Raw genomic sequence first — 23,706 nt, forward strand, 5'->3', positions numbered from 1 at the left:
GGAAGGTGACGGACATTATTACCCTGTAGACATGTATGATTTTATGACTGGTGTGACTCTGCACCCTGTACACCCAGAGGAATGAGAAGTTGTGCTCCATTTGTGTACAGTGTTTCAAAATGAATTCTATTGTCATGCATAATTAATTAGAACAAATTTTTAAAAATAAAAATATAAAACTTTAAAAAATGTAGGATTATAGGCAAATTATTTTCCTAATATTTTAGTTTGTTTCACCGTGCTGGGTTTTTATCCCAGGATCTACAGAATGCTAGGCAAGTGCTCTACCACTGTCACACACACATAGTGCTCCCCGTGTTTTTCTATCTAGGAAATATAAAAACTCTTAAAAGAAAAATATCACTCCAAAATTGATTCTTAGGATTTTTTAAATGAAGTAAAACATTATACATGAATAAGGCTATTTATTGCCATAGTGTTGTAATAGTGATGCATTAGAAATTATCTAAATATCCATTAGATAACATAAATGCTCTGTGGTATATTAATAATGTGAGACAATACTGCATCTAACACGCATAAATAAAGTAGATTTATATGCATTAAAATGGAAATGCTTAAAAAACAAATATTGAGTTAAAAGAAGTTGAATAATAGTACATACATTATTATACATCTACAAAAAGTATAATTTTGTTTAAATCATAAAATTATATGAAAAATTAACAAAAATATAGTTATACATATCTGTACACATACATCCACAGATAATATTAAGGCATGGACCAGAAAGAAACAAACCAGATTTAAGGTATTGATTATTTCCAGAGATTGAAGGAAGGTCAAATATTGAACGGAGTAAGACTACTTACAGGTTGATTTTTCTTTCTTTCTTTTATTCTTTCATTCATTCTAATACCAGGGATTGAACCCGGGGCCTGCTCATGTTAGGCAAGTGCTCTACCACTTCATTGCATCTCCACAACCCGTTTTCTTTTGAGATAGGTTATCTATAAGTTTGTTTATCTAAAAACCACTTCAGGCTTTTTAACAGTATATTTTCAATGTATATTAGTTGCTTGCCCAGGGTTCTTTTTAAAAAAAAAACAAAACAAACAAACAAACAAAAACCCCTTTATTTTATTTATTTATTTTTATGTGATGCTAATGATTGAACCCAGCACCTCACACATGCTATGTAAACGCTCTACCATTGAGCCTCTACCATTGCTATTCTTTTTTTAAGAACCCCTGCCCTGGGTTCTTAAAAAAAGAATGGCATCATACCTCATCAAATGTAGCCTTGAGTTTGCAGTCCTCCTGCTTCAGCCCAGCGAGCATCTGGTATTATAGACATGGGCCACCATTCCTGGTTCATTTTGTTTTTTCGCGAAATAAAAGTAATTACTTAAATATGACATAATGTTGTTGTTTTTAAGTCTAGTTGGTTGTTATAATGATGTTTGTTATATTATTCTTTATATTTTTTAAGTTTGTAATATGCTTTCTATATGTTTAATAATATACTCAAAGATATAATAGTTTCACTTCTAGTAACAAACAGTGAGGAAAATCTTGTATATCAACATATAAGTATGTTCACTATGACCAAATGAAAAATGGAAATAACTAAATATTACATGATTTATATATAGCTAGAAATCCTAAGAAATTTGACTTAAAAATCCTATTTAATAAAATATTTTTACCTCAAACCAAAAACAAAAATAAATTCTATACTGATTATATGTCTAGATATAATGGGCCAAGCAATAAAACATGGAACAGTTTTGTGACCCTGTAGTACACAAAGATTTTTTTAAACAACACAAAATGCAGTAAACACAAACTAAAAATTGATAAATTGGGGAGTACTAAAACCAAGAGCCTCTGTTCCTTGAAACATACTATTGAATTAAAGGCAACTTTGAAAGGCAACATGAATTAAAAGGCAACTTTCAGAGTGAGAAAATGTGTTTACATTATTTATGTCCAGCAAAGGATTAGTATTCAGAATATATTGAGAATAAATTTTTAAAAGGATAGTTGATTCTATAGAAAAATAAGCAAATCACTTTTGGAAGCTTATATCATTGTAGATCTTCTTTCTTTTCTAATATAAGTATTTAACATTTTGTGTTTCCATCTAAGTATTGGGTTAGCTGCACCTAACAATTTTTGAAATGTTCTTTTCATTTTTTATAAGTTCAGAGTATTTTCTAACTCCTTTTTGAGTCATCTTCATGAGATATATTTAAAAGTATTAATCAAAAAATTATTCCATGATAACATAGTAAAATATGGTATAGAAGAATTCATTCAGGACTCTCACCATAGAATACATAAAATTTTACTGTAGTGGAGAGAGATTGATTGGGATTGACTCTGAACATTGCATGAGCAAGTGAGAATTTACAGCCAGAGCAGGGTAAGAGTCAGTGGATGGAAAATTACCAAGGAAGCATCAGGGGACTCTGGCTAAATGGCCTTAACTGGAATCTTCATAAAGATAGACCAGGGATTCAGACATCATCTGGGGAATAGTGGAGGATGAGGTACACAGTCAGATATTGATGGTGATAAGATATTATGAGTAGAGACGTTGTTAGTAAAACTGACTTAGTGGGGTTGTTTGCTAAAACTTGATTTTATAAGGAAATGCACAGTTGGGTCTAAGAAGCTACAGGAACTTGACTATGTTTGCTCAAGCGGTCAATCTTTCTGAGAAGTAAGTTCTTTAATTTCCAATATTAGGGGATTTTCTAGACATCCTTCTGATATTGGTTTTTAATTTAATTATATTGAGGTTGTAGAAGATGCTTTGCACTATTTAGATGACTTTGTTTCATTTATAATTGATGTGTGATTTAGTATATTTGTCTTAACTTGGTGAATGTTCCACAGCACTTGAAAAGAAATCTTATCTTGCTATTCTTTGAGTGAAGTGTTTTAAAAAGTCAATAAGTTCAAGGATTTTGATAGTGTTTCTCAAATATTCTGAATCTTTATTGGGTTGAGATAAATTTTATTTGCTTTTCCTTTGAAGGAGCCATCTTACTTTGGTATTGTCCATAGTGTTATCTAAACAAATGAGGAACTTACTCCAAATCATCCTGTGTTGAATGTATATGTGTACTTATGTATGTGTTCCTCCTATCAATTGGTAATCTCAAATGGCATTTGCAGGTAAATGGATGGACCTGGAGAACAACATGCTAAATGAAATAAATCAGACTCAGAAGTCAGAGGTTGAATGTTTTGCCTCATATGGGAAAGCTAGAGAGAAAGGAAAACAAAAAGGAATAAAAAGGGGATATTATGAAAACAGAGGGAAGACAGACCAATGGTAGAGGAAGAAGATCAAGAGGGAGGGACCAGTGGAGGGCCTGTAGAAGTCCTGGGGGATGAAATATACCAAATTATGCTATGTCCATATATGGATATACCACAGTGAATCCAAATTATCTATATAATTAAAACAAACTAATTAAAATAATAACAATAGAAGGGAGATCATCAGAATAGAGCAAGCAGAGTAGGAGTAGGGAGAAAGGGAAGGGAAGGGAAGGTACTAGGGATGAGATTGATCAAATTATATTATGTGCATATGTAAATATGGCATAATGAGTCCCACCATTAAGTATAATTATGTCACAATAAAATTTTTTAAAAACAAAAAAAATCTATGATCATAGGATCTAAATTTTTTTAAACTCCTTATGTATATGTATTTATGTCTGTATGAACAAAAATGTGTAAGTTAACACATCAAACTATAAGATTCAATATTTTTTTGTAATTTGACTGTTTTATTTTTCTCTAACTTTATTTTTTAATTTCATTTTTTATTTATATATGACAGCAGAATGCATTACAATTCTTATTACATATATAGAGCACAATTTTTCATATCTCTGGTTGTATACGTAGTATATTCACACCCATTTGTGTCTTCATACATTTACTTTGTGTAATAATGATCATCATATTCCACCATCATTAATTACCCCATGCCCCCTCTCTTTCTCTCCCACCCCTCTGCCCTGTCTATAGTTCCTCTATTCTTCCCATGCTTCCTCTCCCTATCCCATTATGAATCATCCTCTTTATATCAAAGAAAACATTTGATATTTGGTTTTTGGGGATTCACTTAGCATTGTCTTCTCTAACTCCATCCACTTACCTGCAAATGCCATGATTTTATTCTCTTTTATTCCTGAATAATATTTCATTGTGTATATATGCCACATTTTATTTTTATTTATTTATCTACTAGAGGGGGCATCTAGGTTGGTTCCACAGTTTAGCTATTGTGAATTTTGCTGCTATAAACATTGATGTGGCTGTGTCCCTGTAGTATGTTGTTTTTAAGTCCTTTGGATATAGACCAAGGAGAGGGACAGCTGGGTCAAATGGTGGTTCCATTCCCAGTTTTCCAAGAAATCTCCATACTGCTTTCCATATTGGCTACACCAATTTGCAGTCCCACCAGCGGTGTATGTGTGAACCTTTTTCCCCACATCCTCGCCAACATTTATTATTGTTTATATGCATAATAGCTGCCATTCTGACTGGAGTGAGATGAAATCTTAGAGTGGTTTTGATTTGCATTTCTCTAATTGCTGGTGATGATGAATTTTTTTATGTGTTTTTTGATTGATTGTACATCATCTTCTGAGAAGTCTAACACTGTTTAGTACTAGTTTACCTAGCATATCTTTGTATTAGAAAGTGGTTAAGCAGCTCAGTACATGATTTTTAAAAATTAGTCTCTACTTTAGGTATTTACCATCACTTAACTAAAGCATTTTGCTTTCTAGATTCTCATTAAAAATCAATTATAATTTTGAGGATGTTAATATGATTAATATATTTTTTGCTTTTATTTTACCATTTTCCATTTTATGTATTTTCAAATATATTTATTACATTTATTTGCTATAGATATTTGTTTGCATTCCTTAACATATATATTTATGTAATTATTCATTGCTTTAATTTTCATAGAATGAATCTTCAGGAAGAATTGGATGAACTTAAAGTACATATATCTATTGATAAGGCAACAATACAAGAATTGAATAGATGTATGGCAGAGAAAAGAGAAGGTACAATTTTTTCTCTGAAAATATTTAACAGAAACATTGTTAAATTTAATAGTTCTTCATGTTTTAGTTTGTTTCTTCTAAAAAATCTACCCCTTTCTTTCTTTTTTACCACTTATGGATAACTCATTAACATTTTTCCTCTTATAAGAAAATCAGAGAGTGAATACTTAAAAATCCCACTGTGGTATGATTTTTAATTTATGAAAACTTTGTAGGAGAGATTTGATAAGGAGAAAAAGTACTCATTTTTACTGTTTATTGTTAAGATTTTCTTAGTTATGTTTATTTACTGTTCTGTAAAAGATGTGGGGTTAATATTTTCTAAATATTTTCACTTGACATTACATTTTTAAAAGATCGTTTAGATAGCATCTATTTTATTGTAATCAAAATCTAGATCTAGAATGAAACTTGGAAAACTTAACGAAACTTGGAAAATTTAAAATGTGCAATCTCTCTCACCAACAACCTAAAATTATTCTATAATATGAAATATGGTCATTGCTCTGAATTTAAGATTATTCTTAATCAAGATAAAAGCATTAACTGGCTATGGTGGCACAGGCCTGCAATCCCATTGACTGGGGAGGCTGAGGTGGTAGGACTGAATATTCTAGGCCATGTAAGCAAGTTAGCAAGAAGCTCAGCAATTTTGCAAGATCCTTTATCAATATTTTAAAAATACATAAATAAAAATAACTGGGATTATATCTCAGTGATAAAGTACCCCATGGTTTAATTCTCAGTACCAAAGCAAATAAGTAAGTAAATAAATAAATAAATAACAATATTTACCATACAAAGTCAGTAACTCATTAGAAAAAGTAAATAAGATTGATATGACAGGATTTATTATTATTTAATTTTCTGCAGTCTCATTATTTCCATTGTACTTTTGGTTGTTGACAGTTTATACTTAATAATTACTTTTCCTTTATCCTTCTTCTTGCTTTTGTCTCAATTCCTATTGTTCCACTTGCCCTTACTTAGGTCACTACTGACTTTTGAAAACCAGTATCTGAACCCTTCCGTTTTATATCTTTAAATTTCATTACATTTCAAGCTTACTTAATTTTTGTCTTCTGAAACATGCATTTTTCCTGCTCTTGTCTGTATCTTCTCTCTCTTTCACTGGGCTTTTTTCCATTTACTCTTGAAATACTGGTCTCTCCGAGGTATTATCTTTGGTTTACTTTTTGAAAAATAAAGACATTGGTTTTTTCTTTTTAATATTTTTTAGTTGTTGGTGGACCTTTATTTTATTCATTTATTTATATGCAGTACTGAGAATTGAACTCAGTGCCTCACACATGTGATGTACCAAGTCTACCATTGAGCCACAACCCCAGCCCCCAACATTGTTTTTGAAAAAATATGCAGATATATATATTTAAGCATAAGAAAGGTTATAAAGAATAAAGCAAAGAAGAAACTCCTAATTCTTAAACAATTATAAACAAAATTTTTAATATTATCAGCCATCCCTTAATGGTTATATAGAAATAGCTTACATAACAAATTAATTATTTAAAAAGAATTCCATAATTTATGTACTTTTTTAAAAAGGCTTAAAATTTTTAAATATTTATTTTTTAGTTGTAATTGGACACAAAACCTTCATTTTATTTATTTTTAATGTGGTGCTGAGGATCAAACCCAGGGCCTCTCATATGCTAGGTGAGTGTTCTACCACTGAGCCCACAACCCCAGCCCCCAAAAAGGCTTAAATTGATTATATTTATTTGGAATGAAATAGAAAGAAGCTGAGGTGAATTCAAATGAGAGTTGCCACAGTGGCACAAGGCTATAATCCTAGCTACTTGGAAGACTGAGGTGGGAGAATCACAAGTTGATGGCCAGCATGAATAACTTAATGAGACGCTACCTCAAAATTTTAAAGAAATTTTAAAAAGGGCTGAAGATGTAGCTTAATGGTAGAGCACTTGTCTACCATATGTATAGTGCTAGATTCAATTCCCAAGACTACTCACTTAAAAAGAGGTAAATGAACTTTAGATAAATATTTCATTGATTCAAGAGATAGTATAACTCCCTCTATGTTGAGCAAGAAAAGTTACAAAAATATAGAAGATACAACTACCATATATTTTTTAAAGTATTTCAGTTTTAGGAGTATTGTAAACACAGTGTCATTAACAGAGACCACATATGTTTATTTCATTCCACAGGGTCAGAATTTATTTAATAGCAATAAATTCACATACTACACACTACATTTATTGATGGCAGTTGACTGAATACTTGTGGGTTACCTGGTAGTCATAAACCAGATAATTACAGGTTCTTTAATTCCAGTCTTAATTTCCAATGTCTGCAACACTCAAATCACAGATTATACTTTGAACAAATATACACACATATACCCACACATACAGAAATATATGCACACACACATATACATAAACATACATACATATATGTATAGAAAGACTAAGAAAGGGTTAAGGCAGCCACAGGGCTTTAGGAGGCTGAACTGAGAGCAAAAGCAGAAAGCAGATATGAATGCTGTTATTGTAGGTGGTTGATAAAATTCAGAACCAGCCAAAGAACTTGTCCAGGGTGCAGAGCTGTCAAAGTTCAGGAACTTAATTCTAAGTTCCAAGGTCCACATGGATGACAGCTTCAGAGTATCAGCTTGAGGTGTCACTTTGAAGTAGACTACAAGTGGTCATCAAGGGCAGCAGAAGCTGTACTCTGCTAAAGCCCAAGGACAAAGATTCCAAGGTTCATCATTGTGGAAATTTTCCTAGGAAAAGCTCTTGAAAATACCAGGTAACAGGGTCAGTGTGCTGCTGTGTCCAGTCTCAGGGTACTTCTCCTTTTATGATAAGGCCTTGAGTGAAAGGGTTGCTTTATTTGATGGTCTGGTTTGATTAGCTCATAGACCTGATTTTTCCACTATGATTTTGATACATTCATGCAGGGCTTGTGAGTAATTCAGTAAATTCACAAATAGTCATCTTTATTAACACAATTAATTTATTTATCAATTTGTGCCTTATGGTTTTGCTAGGCAGATGGTAGTTGTTTACTTATATAAACAAGGTATAGAATCATTCTACCTCAGCACTTAAACTCAAAATGAACTAGCTGATGACAAACTATTGCTGTATGAAATGGAGTGACTCAGATTTAGGCACAGCCTGAAAACTGCTATTTTGTACATCATGGAATAACTCAGAACAGGGCATACCTGCTCTCTACAAGGGTCATTAAAATTAAAATATTGCTATGCAAGATAAACGCCAGTATTTTTACAAAAACATTTCTCACAAGGGTCTCCCTTAATTGCTTACGCCCTCACCATTGCTGAGGTTGGCTTTGAACTCACGATCCTCTTGTCTCTGCTTCCTGAGCCACTGGGATTACAGGCACGTGCCTCCACACCTAGCTTAATGAATTATTTACACACACACACATATATGTATATGTATTTTTTTCTTGGTTAACCAGATATAATTGACTGTATTCTATCCTTCAAGAAGGAATCACAACTGTTGTATTTCTTAGAGCCTATGTTTTTGAGAACATATTACAACTATCTTATTTTTAAGGGATAAATTTGGTATAATTTTATTGGACAATATCTTTTCCTTCCAGAACTTTCTCTACGTCATTTATTTTTTAAAAAAGAACATTGTTATGGACATGTGTTAAGGAGGTACTGAGGTTGTATCATAAATATTGTCACCTTTATTATTTCTTTATTTATTTTGGTACTGGGAACTGAATCCAGGGGTACTTTATTACTGAACCATATTGCTGGTCCTTCTTACTTACTAATTCTTAAAATTTTGAGACAGGGTCTTGCTAAATTGCTAAGGTCTTTGCTAATTTGCAAGGTGACTTACTTTAGCCAAAGTTGTGTGTATGGAAGTTACATTATGTCAGTACCAAAACCAAGCCTAAAAGGCTCTGTATGCATATATATACACTTGCACCTTTGTGGTCAAGAATCAGAAATGTGGAGAAATGAACTTAACTTTAACAGACTAGACTGAGCTGAACTAGATGACACGCGACACGCAACAGGAATAACTGTTTCAACCAACTCACATACCCATATGCAATAAATAGATGCTTATTTTATGAATGAGTTTTCCCATTTGCTTATTTCTTGTATTGTTTAATTGAAACACAGGCCCTCAGTTTTTCAGTAATGAACACCATAAGTGATATTTATGAATATTCTTGGAGTTGTAAGAAAGATGGAGGAGTCTGTCTAGCTTCTGGCTAACTTGGATATGCACTTTTTCAGGCCTGACCATAGGTAATTACATAGACTTTAAATGGTGTGCCTTATAGGGGAAAGCTGCCCTCCTACAACCAGAGTTGGCACATAGCCACTGTTCTGCAGTATCGAAAGGGAGTTACTTGGTCACTGACCAAGTGCCCAAGACTCCCTGGCCAACATACTCTTATAAACATCTGTGTCCCTAGCCTATGTCCTTTCTCCATTTGGAAGCTGTTTTACTGGTTGCCCTTTGGCTGAGGGTTCCTCTGCACAGATCTACCTAGGAAGTAGAGAACTTGCAATAAACTTGAAAACACTTTTCCTCATTTTAAAGACCCAGTGTGGGAGCTGGGGTTGTGGCTCAGTGGTAGAGCACTCCTCTAGCACATGTGGGGCGCTGGGTTTGATCCTCAGCACCACATAAAAAAAATAAATAAAATAAAGGCATTGTGACCAACTACAACTAAAAAATATATATTAAAAAAAAAATCTGATTCTGTGCTTTTCGTCTCCTGGCTCTTGTCTTAGGCTCAAGGTACACAAAACTAGTGGAAGGAAACTTTTTTTTTTGGAGCTCACTTGATATTAAGACAACTCCCATGTCAGTGCTGATGAGAGAAAAATAGAATATGAAAGTAGGCACTTTCCCTTTTTCAGCCTCTTCCTTATAATATCTCAGTAAATAATTAAAGGCAAATATATAACTTTGATTTTGGCTTGTTGTCTTAGCTACTCAAACATTTAGTAGCTCAGATCTCTACTACATAGCTAAATTCTTGGTAAAGATGGTGGGATTACAGTAACGATTTATTACTCAATGAACTGTAATTTTCAGTGAAGACATTTAGTTGTGATAGGGGCATAAGGAATTCAGATGGGAGATATAGAGGAGGTAGAACTGATTTCAGAGGACATGCTCAAAGGATATGTTTAACTTGTAAAAATAGCCAGAGGCAAATAGGTAGCAGGAGTAAAATGTATCTACTACAAGAAGTTTCTATTCACCAGGGAAAACATGTTCAATAAAAGTAGGCCTGGGGGACCAAATTTACCCTTCCCATAGAATACTTAAAAACTAAACAATATATGCAAAAAATGGGTTTTATACATTTATGTCATCTCTGAGAAGGGGGACACAAAATTATAATTACCCCAGTTTGCTGCCTAGGGAATTTATAAGCCACAGCACAGAAATGAAGAACCTAAGTGAAGTTGGAAATCTTCCTAAATTAAAGAGAAAGATCCTGGGTTCCAATGTGATCAAGAAAGCTGGAGAGGATGCTATGTTGGAGAATCTGCTCTTTGACATTGCTTTGAAGATATGTAGAAGGTCCCGCTCAAGTTGTTAACTACATACTAAATTAGCACATGGATGTAGGGAAACTACCCAAGCTTAAGGAAAAACATCATCCAAAAGGATTAGAGGAAACAATCTCCAGACTCGAAGGTCCAATGGAGTTCATTCTCCTGCCAGCATAGAAAGGAAAAAAAAAAATTAAAAAGACAATATACAATCAAAGAATGACAGAATTCTTATTAGAAACAATTGAAGCCAGAAGGTAGGAAAGTACATTTTAAGTACTAAAAGAAGAAAGAAACCTGTCCATGTAGAATTCTATACTTAGCAAAGATATCTTTCAAAAATGAAGACAAAATAGAGATTTTCTTTTCCAGGTGTCAAACCAAATCACATGGCCAAGCTTAACTACAATGGAGCAGGTATCTATATTTTAGATCCAGAGAAGTTAATAAAGCATTTGCTGAATAATAATATACCATCCTGTGATTCAAAAGTATAAACCAATGACAGAAAATACACATGTTGCAAATACATGGGTTTCTAGATGGTCTGGTTCAATCCAGAATGGAGTAAATAAATTATAAATTTTAGACTTTCCCTAATAAATATTACTTAAATGGAAACACTAGAAATTTCATAATAGATGGGCAGAGGAAAATTTGAGTTTGTAATTTCTAGCAAGTATCTCAACTTTCCTTAATATTAAGAAAAGATTGTGGGTGAATACATACCCAAAAGAATCTGACTGAAAAAAATCAGACCTTGGGAAATGGGTACCTTATTTTGACATAGAGATGAGTCAAGGGAACATTTTTAAGTACCTTCATGCTTTTTTCAAATAAAGTCAAAACTTCATTTGCAATAATAATGTCAAAATATTATTTACTTCTTAGAATAATTAATATTAAGTAATTCTTTATGGCCATAATTGAATGCATAGTAATTAATCTAGTGGGGATATACCTTTGTGCCTAAATATTTAAAGAAAATAATTGTTATAAATCCATGTACTTTATTTTTTATAAAGAAAGGGATGGTCAAACTCAGATTTTCTTACTCTACTTATAATTTCCATGATCAATATAAGACTATTTCCTCTACCCCTACTCTTCCTGGATATAGATCTCCTGATGCTATATTACTCCCTAATCTACTAACTTCCTATTGAGAATAAAGCCCAAATTCCTTAATCCCATTGCTATTTAACCTTTGCCTACTTCATTGGTCTTATATTTCATATGGTTAGCTTTAATTTTCTATCCTGGAATGAAAAATTGACAAAATAAAAGCCAAAATGTGTTAATCATCTAATAGTCCTGGGAAGTTGTGCTTGATATTCTCTTTCTTTCCTGTCACTTCCATCTAGAAAGTTTTGGACTACAGTATCCCTTCTAATCAGAAGCCTTTCTCTGCTCTTTTTCTTTGTGCCCTCAATATATTCTGTATACATTGTGCATATAAAATATATACTTTACATATATAAATATATATATATATATATTAATTTTAATCACATTAATATAATTTTACATAATCTATATATAAGTTTTTGGATTGCTAATATTACACTTGAGATCAAGCTTCCTTCTACTTGTTGCATTAAGAATATAAATAAAGTAGGTTCACCAGATTGGGATGGGGGAATTGAGGGAAAGGAAGAGGGGTGGGAATGGGAAAGACAATAGAATGAATGAGACATAACTTTCCTATGTTCATATATGAATACACAATCAGTGTAACTATATATCAGGTACAACCACAAGAATGGGAAATTATATTCCATGTATGGATGATATGTAAACACACATTCTACTGTCATGTATATAACTAAACAGAACAAATTAAAAAAAAGAAATATAGATAAAATAACAAATGAAACAAACTATGAAAGTAGTAAATTTAAGATGAAGAATTTTTTTTAAAGAAATAAGAGAATTAATATCAGGAATATAGGGAAATGCTAAAATCAGTTGCAACAAAAGTAAATTAGCAGAAATAATTTGTTATATTAAATTATAAACACCAATTCAAATATTAAACTTCCCAAAGCTAATTCATTTAAATGTAAAAATAAGGATTAAAATGTAGTCAAACACTTGAAAGTAGAAAAAAATAGTTTAAAATATTAAAATTATTTTCAAATTATGGGCTTAAGAAATAGCATAAAATTAATAGGAGGGTATTACAAGGTAAAGGAACTGAATATAGCATACTCAAATATTTATAACCCAACCTTGTGAATTAATGAGATCAAGGATCCCTGATTAAAGACATTTTTAAGGCCAAGAAACCTATGTACTAGGTATAGTTTACAATGAAGAAAATGCAAAAATATAATAAACAAACAAGCAAACAAAAATTACTCATTCTTCCATCTCCCCACATTTCTTCATAGAAAAATTTGCTTTGATTGTCCTGGCAGCATCCTCTTCAGAATACTTGTGACTGGTAACAGAAATGATCTACTTCTCTTTTAACTTAACTGATTGAATAAATTCTTCCCAAGACTTCTGAGATAAAGTCAAAGGGCATAGGTTGAATCTCAAGGAAGATATGCCACATATTAATAGTAGTAGTCATATGAAATGACTAAAGATTCTGTCCTATCCACCAAAAGCAATTGATTTCTTGCTTTCCTCCAAGAGAAATGGGACTTTATTTTTTATTGACTTATGGTCACTTTTCAGAGAAGATAGGTTCAAATTATGATCAGTGAATCTATCTTATGTAAGACAGCATTTAACAAAACATAAAAGTTTTTTTGTAAGGCAGGTCTAACTGATTATTACATGTTTATTCCTAATTCATTTTTCTGAAATTGTACTGATTGAGCTGATTTTCCCCAAGCTTCTGACAGTAATTAAATGGGATGTTTCCTCCTTCCTTCAATTCTAACACTACTTTCAGTCAGTGCAGACTTCAAGGTTAAGGTTTCAGTTCCAAAAGACTTTTCTTACTTCAGATGCCCATTGGCAAATCCCAGATTTCCATTTGTGTTTTTCTGACCAGCCAACTTTAAGTTGGGGGTTCCCATAATCACTTCTGCAGATTTGATAATTTATTAGAGTGGCTCGGAAAAAGACTTTATTTACTACTAAACAGATTGTTATGTGGTATTTGACTTAGAAATAGCCAAATAGAAGAGATGTCTAGGGCAAGGTATGGAGGGAGGGACACAATTCTTTCATGCCTTTTATGGATTTGCCACCCTCCCAAGACCTAGATGTGTATACCATTGAACACATTGAAACCCATTGTTAGGTCTTTTAATGGAGGTTCTGTTACCTAGGCATGATTGGTTAAATCATTGACCATTGATGATTGAATCCAATCTCCAGCCCTTCTTCTTCCCTCTACAGAAATCTGACAGTGGGTCTGAAAATTCCAGCTTTCTGATCACATGATGAATTTTTCTGGCCACCACCCCCTATCCTGAAGTTATATAGGAATACACCAAGAATTGTTTGATTAGCGTGAATTCTGGTATGGTTGAAAGGAGCTTTTCATGAATAATAAAAGATGCTCCTTTGATCAATCAGGAAATTCTAAAGGTTTTAGAAGCTCTGCTTCAGGAACTCTAGGCAAAATCAAACATACATAGTTTTATTGTATTATAAGTACTTCTATACTAAAACTGTTATTTTGCTTTTCTTAAAAATGAAATAGCATTATTCTTTGGGAAATTGTTCATACACAAATTAATACTTATTCTTCTTTTCTAATCTCACAAATTGGTATACTGGCTAATAGACTTTTAAGAAAGTATGTGTAGGAAGCATCATATCAAGATCAGGAAAAAATTATGCTAATAGGTTTTTAAAATAATGTGTTAGTATAGTTAAAAGAATCTGAATGGAGAATAAGCAGTTAAAATTTGCAGAGGAATTTAGTTATTTAATGTAGTCACAGGGCTCAGAAAATAGTATCTCAAAGTATGATGCTTTGTCATGCCAAGCACTTTGAATGAAGGAAAATTGGAAGGCCTTCGAAACAGTCTTAGAATCAAGGTCTCTCTAACTTTCCTTGTTTCTGTCACCCTAGCTCAGGGAGAAGCTCTTTCTGAAGTTCCCTATTGGACTAAAGGGAAATTTTCCAAAAGAAAAGCACTTGTCTTGGACTCCCTTTCTAAATCTCATTAACCACAAAGACTAACTCACAGAAAAGAAGACTAAAAGGTGTCCACTGTTTTGTACCAAAGACATCATTTATTACTCTGATGATTATCATGTGAAAGAGTTTTTATTTGCATGATAAGACAATTATTGTTGTTAGTGCTGTTCAACCCCTCACTTTGTCCAAGTCTATTGTCTATTCTTCAGGCCCATTTACCTTCCTAAAAAATCATTTACTTAGCTCTTTAATTTTTTTTTAATATCTTCTTCCATTTCCTTCTCCCCTAGTGAGAGAGTATTGAAGCTTCAACCAGCTACCCTTTCTTTTAGTGTTCATATTTTGTTCCTGTACCCATGTGGGCATTAGCAAAATGGTGTACCTTTTGACCTGTGAATCTATTGTCAGTTTATGTCAACAGAATTAAAGACTCAAACCTTCAGAGGGTGTGGAAGAAGTTCTCTTGACTCCTATAGTAAGCCAAGAGTATTAAAATAGGAATATAGAAAATAGAATAAGTTTAAACTGTACATATTAAAAGTTAAAAAGATGGAGAAGAAACACCTAAGAAATATTACAAATCAGAATGAATTTCTATAGTAGATTTAAATATTTACAACTAAAATCTTAAAAATAAACCTCCTGTGAAGTGAGATCATACTAACACCCACTGTCTTAAAAAAAAAAGAAAGTATATGTTTCTAGCTACTTTCTCTTAGTTCATTTCCCAAATTCCAAGATCTTTGAAGATAAGACAATGAAGACAAGAGAATTGGTTCCTTGTTTCTTTCTATGCCCTGGGCCTAACTGCTTGAATGTTCTTTATAAAAACTTTGAGGGCAAAAACAAAACAATTTTTCAACAGTAAACCTCAGGTGAATACATTTATCCAGTTTATCAGGGGGTCTTACATATACCTGGGGCAAAAAAGCATCAGAGAATTTTATTTAATCAATTTTTAGCATTTATTTTTATTAGCGTTATTTAGCCATTGTTAGCACTCTATGCTCTTTGACTATAGAACTTATTTTTAAGAGTAAATATTTCACTCAGAACTGTAACATATTTAAATGACTAGAACAGATGAGTTGTATTTGCATATTATTTATTTATTTTTTAAAGAGTATTTTAAATGAATTCAGTACCGTGTTGTTAAGGGACTAGTAAAAGAAACTTGGGAATGGATAGATTATTATCAAGGTAAAGGTACTTATTCCCCAGATAGCAAATTCTACCTATTCTAGCTTTTATTATCCTTAGGATAGTGTTCTATTTATTTCATGAGTACAGAAGTTTTAATTGGGTATGTCATGTTTCAAAGACAAAAGAAATGCCTAATTCACTCTAACAAACTTGTTAGTCACTGTTTATACCAAGAGGATTTCTACTCTACAGAGAATAATATTGTTTTCTTTTTCCTTTGTTGATTAATCAAAGTTTTACACTGACCTACAGTAGTCAAGCATACTTTAAAGCAAAATTATCTCAGGCGAACGCAGATATGTATCCTTTCAGCTTTTGTGTATTCTTTTGTGCCCCTTTTTTGTTCTTTAAGAAATGTTATGTTTCAAGAATAATACATTAAGAACATATTCAATTTGTGACTACATTTTATCTGATAAGAAAAATGTTACAGGTTTTAGTAAATTTCACTTTTTAGTAATATTAACAGAAAATTTATCATTTTTTTCCTTTGAAGTTGTTTAGTTACTTGCATATTTTTGCTTAGTTCAAAAGGTTTTTGGTAGTTAGTTGCATAACCAGCATGGAAATGACTTGTAGAAGAACTTAATATATATACTTAGGTTTCTGTTTATTTTGAAGTCATAGTTTTTCTGGAAACATGATTTTTATGATTTACCATGCCAAGCTCATGGATCCTTCACTTGAACAAAAGGTTTTAGTAGGGGTGTTACAGTTTCAGTCCACCCTAATTCTGTTACTATTTGCTTTGTTCAGCAATCACTCTGATCCTCCTGGCAGGGAACAAGATTCAGAGAACAAAACTAGTAGTGACTGTGTAGATAAAAAGGCAATGAATTCTGCTTTTAAGGCAAAGGGGGAATAGTCTACAAAAGAATGAAAATGGGAATAAAAGTATAGCATTGTTAACCTGCAGATCTATTGTACTTTTGAAAATCTTAACACTACAGAAAAAAAAAAAAGTGACACTACAAAGACATATAATTGTGTGACTGAAAATCTTGAAAAAGATCACTATTTAGTTCCTGGCCAAATACTTAACAAAAAAATATATTCGATTATTCATAATTGAAAAACCACAGAACAGTTTTTCTTAAAATGATAGGACAGTGTTTCTGCAATGTACAAGCACCATAATATATTATTTATTCTTGTCCAGAACAAGTCTTTAGATACCGTGAAGATGATGGGGTCAAGAAGAGTACTCCAGAGAAGAATGGGAAAGAAATATCGGAGCAGACATTACAGAAGGTAGTCTAATCTTTAAGATATTGAGCTGAGCAAGTTAAATCTGAATTTTAACATAAAGGATTATATTTTAAAACGAGGGCTCATGAACTTAAACCTTATGTGAATTCTTAATTTAAATTCATAATTCAAAATCATTGGCTTGCCAAAATGGGGTTAAAAAAATCAATGTTAGTGATATAAATGTGTAAACACTATGATTCCATTGACATAGACTAAAATATTTTCAAAGACAAAATGGAGAGTGTTGAAAACAGTTGAAGTTAACAGAATTTAGATGATATGTGCTTATTAGTTGTAACTGAGCAGTTTAAGTTTAAAATGGGTCATGATGAGACTCTGTGCTACTTTACAACAAACGTACAGATTTACAATATTTGGACCAAAAAATGGAGCATAATTAGAGCTCTTACACTTCCAGTATATTTACCATTTTGTACTTGAAAATATGCACAGTTTATCCCATTTTATATAAAAATTTGCCATATGATTTAGTACAGCTTTTTATTTAGTAAGACTGTTGTCAACCCTGTAGTCAAAATACAGCTTGCCTTTTATTGATGGTAAAATGCTGTTTTAAAATCTTAACATTTAGCTTGGTGCCAGGGGTGCATGCCTGTAATCCCAGTGACTTGGGAGGCTGAGGCAGGAGGATTGCAGCAAGTTAAAAGCCAGCTTCAGCAAAAGCAAGGCACTAAGAATTCAGTGAGACCCTGTCTCTAAATAAAATATAAAAAAAGGTCTAAGGATGTGGCTTAGTGGTCAAAGTGCCCCTGAGTTCAATCCCCTATGCCTCCCCCCAAATAAATAAATCTTAACATTTTGCTTTATAATGTTATACTTAGTCATATTTTTTTCTATAAATACATTATTATCAAATTCAATGAAGTGGGCTCAATTGTATTAACATTTTTGAGTATTATAATTAAAATGATCTTTAAATTATTTAGTCTTGTAATTGACTCTCATTTGACAATACTGGATTGATTTTATATTTTATAAATCTTTAATACTTACATTACACTGGAAATGAACATATATGTAAATAAAAATTTTATTTTTTTATTTTTTATTTTTTTATTGGTTGTTCAAAACATTACAAAGCTCCTGACATATCATATTTCATACATTTGATTCAAGTGGGTTATGAACTCCCATTTTTACCCCGTATACAGATTGCAGAATCACATCGGGTGAAAAAAAAAAAATCAAGGGAGAGAAATGAATTACAGTAGATGGGGTAGAAATAGAAGATGGGAGGGGAGGAGAGGGGGGATAGTAGAGGATAGGAAAGATAGCAGAATACAACAGTCACTAGTATGGCAATATGTAAATAAAAATTTTAATGTAGGTACTTATTTTTGTTGTATCTGTGAATTGACTTGTAGGAAATCTAGTGATTTATAGCAGATGATGTGATTTCCCTGTACATTTAACACTTGGTATATAGTCAGATAACAAAGGATGTCATCTCATTGTTTCTGAATGGCACATATCGGATTAACAAGTAGTGGCACTCCCTCCTCCACAGAAAATCTTAACTAAACTTCTCTAGAAATCTTTACAATAATTGATTTTAGGACTATCAGCAAAAGAGCCTCTACAAAAGAGTTCAATGTAGATAAACTTCCTATTTTCCTGTTGCTCTATTTTACTTGGCCACTGGCCTAGAAGAAATTAGCACTCCAGGTGCTGAATGCCACCCCTTTACTAGTTTTTCACAAACATTTATCCAATATAGTAGTTTGTAGAAGGGTGTTTGCAAATGCAAATGTGATTTTAAAAAGACAAATCTTTTAACAAGGCCTCTCTCTGGCCTTGAGCTGGAACTTCACTGAGATGTCTAAGTTTCTAAGTTACCAATTGGGCTCCGTGGTAACAGCTGGGAGGGGTGGGTAGGGGAGAAGAAGTTCTCCCCTTCTCAGGCACTGTCCTTGAAGGGTTAACTTGCCCAAAACAGTGAAAGAAAAAGCTGCTTATGTGTGAACTTCTGCAGATTGTGAACTTCTGAGCCCCTCCTCTTACATGCCAAGTATAAAGTTCTGAAACTGCCTGAACTCGGGATTCAGGGGATTAATTGATTACAGTGAAAGCTGTACCCAAACCTGGCTGCAGCCAAATAAAACTGATTCCTGCTATCTTCCATGCCCTGCTTCCTCTATCCCCTACAACAAATATAGTAACTGAAAACAAGAAATGTTCATGTTCATTTATCTTAAAGTAAAAGGAATAACTGAAATTATCTGTACTACTAAGCCAATATTTCATATAGTTTATGCTTGTTTCAAAACAATATTTTTGTTTGCCAGGTTTTGTATAATTTTTGTTTCTATGAATATGTAATGTTACTGTTTATTGCTCTAGAATAAAAATCCAATAGTAATCTATTATTTCATTCTAACTACCATAAATGACTGATAGATCCAGAATCTACTTTAAGACCTAGAAAATCAAGAGAAATTATTTTCATTGGAGTGTGTGTCAAATTAAGATACTAATTTGCCACTTTTTTTATTAACCTAATGTAGTTGTATTGGTTGTGCTTTAATTCCTCCTGGTTGAATATCTTTATTTTAAAAGGATATATATGAAGCTTATTCAAAATTGATTTAAAAGACAGTAGCAAGATGCAAACAATATTTGTATATATTAGAAATGAAGTAGATAAGCATATTACTTTAATTTTTAATAATTTTTTATTTTTTAATAATTTTAATTAGTTATACATGACAGTAGAATGCACTTTGATATATCATACATAGATAGGGTATAATTTCTCATTTTTCTGAGTGTACATGTTACAGAATCATATTGGTCATGTAGTCACATATATACATAAAGTATTAGCATTTCATAATGTTATTGACTGAAATATGTCCTCTGGAAATTTACATGTCAAAGTTCTAATCTCTTATATCAGAATTGGAAAGAGTCTTTAACAAGATAACTAAGTTATAATAAGGTTATTAGCTTAGGTCCTTAATTCATTATACTGGTATCCTTATAAAAAAGGAATTAGGACAAAAAACCATGTGACACAGGGAAGATTGCTACTTACAGTGAAATGAGCAGAACTTCAGAAGAAATTAACCTTGCTGATCCCTTGTTCTCTGTCTTTTAAACTTCAGAACTAAGACAAAATAAATTTCTGTTTAAGCTGCTCACTCTATGGTACTTTGTTATAGCAGACTTATAAAACTAATGTACACACTTTACAATGACAGGTGTTTTATTTCAGTTGTGAAAAGAATTAACTCTTTGATACATATTATTTTAGATGTTCAGTACTGAGATAAAGTAGGGGCTTGAACTGATTTAAAACACAATCCAAATGCCTTTCACAGTTCCTCAGATTTTCATTCTTAAAGTAATTTTAACAGTTCTTGAGATATGCCTTGAATAATACCTTAATAGAAACCATGGATTTTCTCTCTTCAAAATCTTTAGAAGTAGTGTCTTTGTTATCTGTCCTCTACTTTAAACTTAAAGTCAAATAATTTTGAACAGTTCTTATGACTAAACTAGATTCACATTTGGTTGTTAACAGACTATAAACCACAGACCTTTTTTGTTAGTATGTGTAAGGGCAGAGAGACGCGCAACACTTGTACAACAAAGGTTAGGTTAAGGGAAAAGCATAAATTTATTTAATCAAAGTTTTAGGCAAGCGCTGTACTACTGAGCTCCATCCCCAGAACTATCCATTTTTGTGCTTAGATTCTATGAATCATGGAAAGCTGTGTTGAAAAGAATTTGGGAGAAGTATATGACCCAATAACAGACTAAGGGGGAGAACCCAGAAAAGCCTGGTTGCTCAGATTCTTTATGGCCTCTCTGTGTAATATTCCCCACCCCCACCCCCAGGCATGGGGCAGGTGAAAAGAGTAGGTAGAGCGTGACCTTTCTTTGTATTATGACTTTTTTAGGGAGAGAAGAGTTGGAGTTTCAATGAAATTTTGGTTATCATGCGGTAGGGAAACATAAGGGCAGGAGGTCAGAGAGACCTTTCTTCTGAGGCCCTTCCAATGCCCTTTAGTTCAAAGTACTCAGCTTGCCAAAGTACCATTCTTTGGGGTATTGTGTACTGAGCCCTAACATATGTAAAATTTTCCTGAATTGTACCCAAACTTAAATAGATGTTAATCAAAAGGAAAATAAAAATCCTCTAATTTCTAGAATTGAAATCTCAAATTTAAGGTATTTACTTATTATATTTGTTTATGTTTCACTTTAAGCAAAACTATAAAATTTATTTAATGGCTAATCAACATACTTAGAATAAGTAGTTATATTTTAGCTCAATAAATTTTAATAGGCAGCTGTTAAGATAATAATAATAGAAACAATAATGATGATAATTGTTGAAAACTTGTTGTTTTCCAGAATTTGTTATGATCATGTTTAATACTCATAATAAGCCTGCATAGTAGACATTACTAGTCCTATCTTTCAGATGAGGAAACTAAAGGTAAAATGGGTTAATTATCTTACCAGCTAAATCATCCAGAGCTGGAAATGAGATACAGACCTGACTCAAAATTCTGTTCCTTCTAATTCACACTGATTTTTATTTATACTTTTATACTAACATTTCCAAAGTCAGTATTTTAAGTGCAGCTGATTGTTTGTACAAAATAGTGGTTTTTAAAAATAGAATTCATTCTACGTACCCTACCGTGGACATCCTAAAATATTTTAAAATGCATTTATGGAAGTATATTGTTTGGTGTAGTCTTTAAAGCCCTACTAAAGGAAGTTGGAGAGAGTATAAAGGTAATATTTTTGTTTGTCTGTAGCATATTTTATTAAAGTGGGAATAAAAATTGAAGATAGAGTGATTTGGAAGAAGTAACAAGGATTCAGCCAGAGTTTATATTTTCTTGAACACTATTTTTTTTTTGTCACACTAATCTGCTCTCCAATAGAGTAATTGCATTGAGAAGGAACAACATAATCTCTCTCATAGATATACACAAAGATATGTAATAGTCTGGTATAACCACTACTCTCAGTCAAGAAAAGGTCTAATAAGGGCCATATCATACTGTGGAATGAAGGGATTAAAATTAGATGAGATTCTTCTTATTATGTTGATAAATACCCCATGCTCCAGAGTAGGATAGCTAGTCAATAAATGACTGTTCAAATTATTTGAAGCTAGTTGAACTCACAATAAAAATAGGGGGGAATAACAGGATGGATAAATCAAAGATGACCTGAAACTTGTGTTTGGAAAACAATTTTATATATTCACCATTATAGAGTTCACTAAACTGGCAAATGTTAAGAATATGTACAAGTTTTATCTTATATATTCCTTTTTATTCGGGGGTGGACTTAGGTATGCTCTACCACAGGGCTACATCCCTAGTCCTTTTTAAACATTTTTATTTTTATTTTGAGACAGGTTTGCACTAAATTGTCAAGGATGGCCTTGAACTTGCAATCCTTCTGTTTTAGCCTCCCAAGTAACTGGAATTACAGGCATGTCCCAACACACCTGGCTATCTTGTACGTTTCTGGAATATTGTTAATTCACATCATTTATTGTTGTCTTAGTCCCTTCAAGCTGCTATAACTAAATACCAATAAACTGAGTAATTTAAAAACAATGGAAATTTATTCACACAGTTCTGGAGTCTTGGAAGTCCAAGATTAAAGTGTCCACAGATTCCGTGTATTCTTTCTGTTGGTGCTTTCTAGCTATTTCCTAACATGATAGAAGAAGCAAGTTAGCCCTCTAGGGTCTCTTATAATGACACTAATCCCACTTATGAGGGCCCTGCCCTTATTCCAAATTAGGTTTTAACATAATTTCTGGAGGGATCAAGTATTCAAACTATCAAAGTTATCAAAAATGCTTCTCCCAGACACACACACACACACACACACACACACACACACACAGTGTAGAGAGGGAAAATATTATCTCCACAGATTTTTTTAAAATAAATATGAGTATGTGTAGTTTTTTAATCATTTAGATTTCTTGCTTGTCTTCAGTTCTTTCCTGGCTTAATTGTTTGTTCCTTTTCCATATATATTTAAGTAACTCTTCTTAGATGCTTATAGGATAGTGGAAAGGGGCACAAAATTCTGAATGTGAGTTCCAGTTCAAAGTAGAAAATGTTTACCTCTATATGTAATTAAAGTTTTCAGATTCTCTCTTTGCTGTCTGTTTTCTACTCTGGAAAGATAATCAATGGCTCTATTTACCTCATGTGTTTAAGATGATAAGGAGAGATCATGTTTATGAAACTGTTTTACAAATAGTAAAATATACTTTATAGGTAAGTTTTCCCACATAATCACCACTGCATTTATGTAAATATCCAAGTATTCTATGCATTCTGTACCAAAGACAGTTTAGTAATAAATGATTTTGATGTACCATTTTTTTAAAAGCTTCACATAATGGTCATACCCCACTTTTTTTTTTTTAATTTGACATAAAATGTTCAGTGATTTTGCAGTGCAGTATGGTAGTAGGGCTTGTTATTTATTTTTCAAGATCTTAATCT

General features: G+C 32.4%; 1 protein-coding gene across 6 annotated transcripts in view; it reads left to right on the forward strand.

Moving 5' to 3' along the window:
- The window catches only part of Cntln (centlein), a 306,285-nt gene that overhangs the window by 190,424 nt on the left and 92,155 nt on the right, over positions 1 to 23,706 (forward strand). For all 6 annotated transcript variants that reach the window (XM_027950608.2, XM_071600659.1, XM_071600660.1 and 3 more), the window contains 2 exons: positions 4,969 to 5,069; positions 17,097 to 17,188. In XM_027950608.2, coding sequence (XP_027806409.2) covers positions 4,969 to 5,069; positions 17,097 to 17,188 — 193 coding nt within the window. The remainder of the gene's footprint in view (positions 1 to 4,968; positions 5,070 to 17,096; positions 17,189 to 23,706) is intronic.

This window comes from Marmota flaviventris, chromosome 13 (assembly GCF_047511675.1).
Source record: "Marmota flaviventris isolate mMarFla1 chromosome 13, mMarFla1.hap1, whole genome shotgun sequence".
NCBI classification, from domain to species: domain Eukaryota; kingdom Metazoa; phylum Chordata; class Mammalia; order Rodentia; family Sciuridae; genus Marmota; species Marmota flaviventris.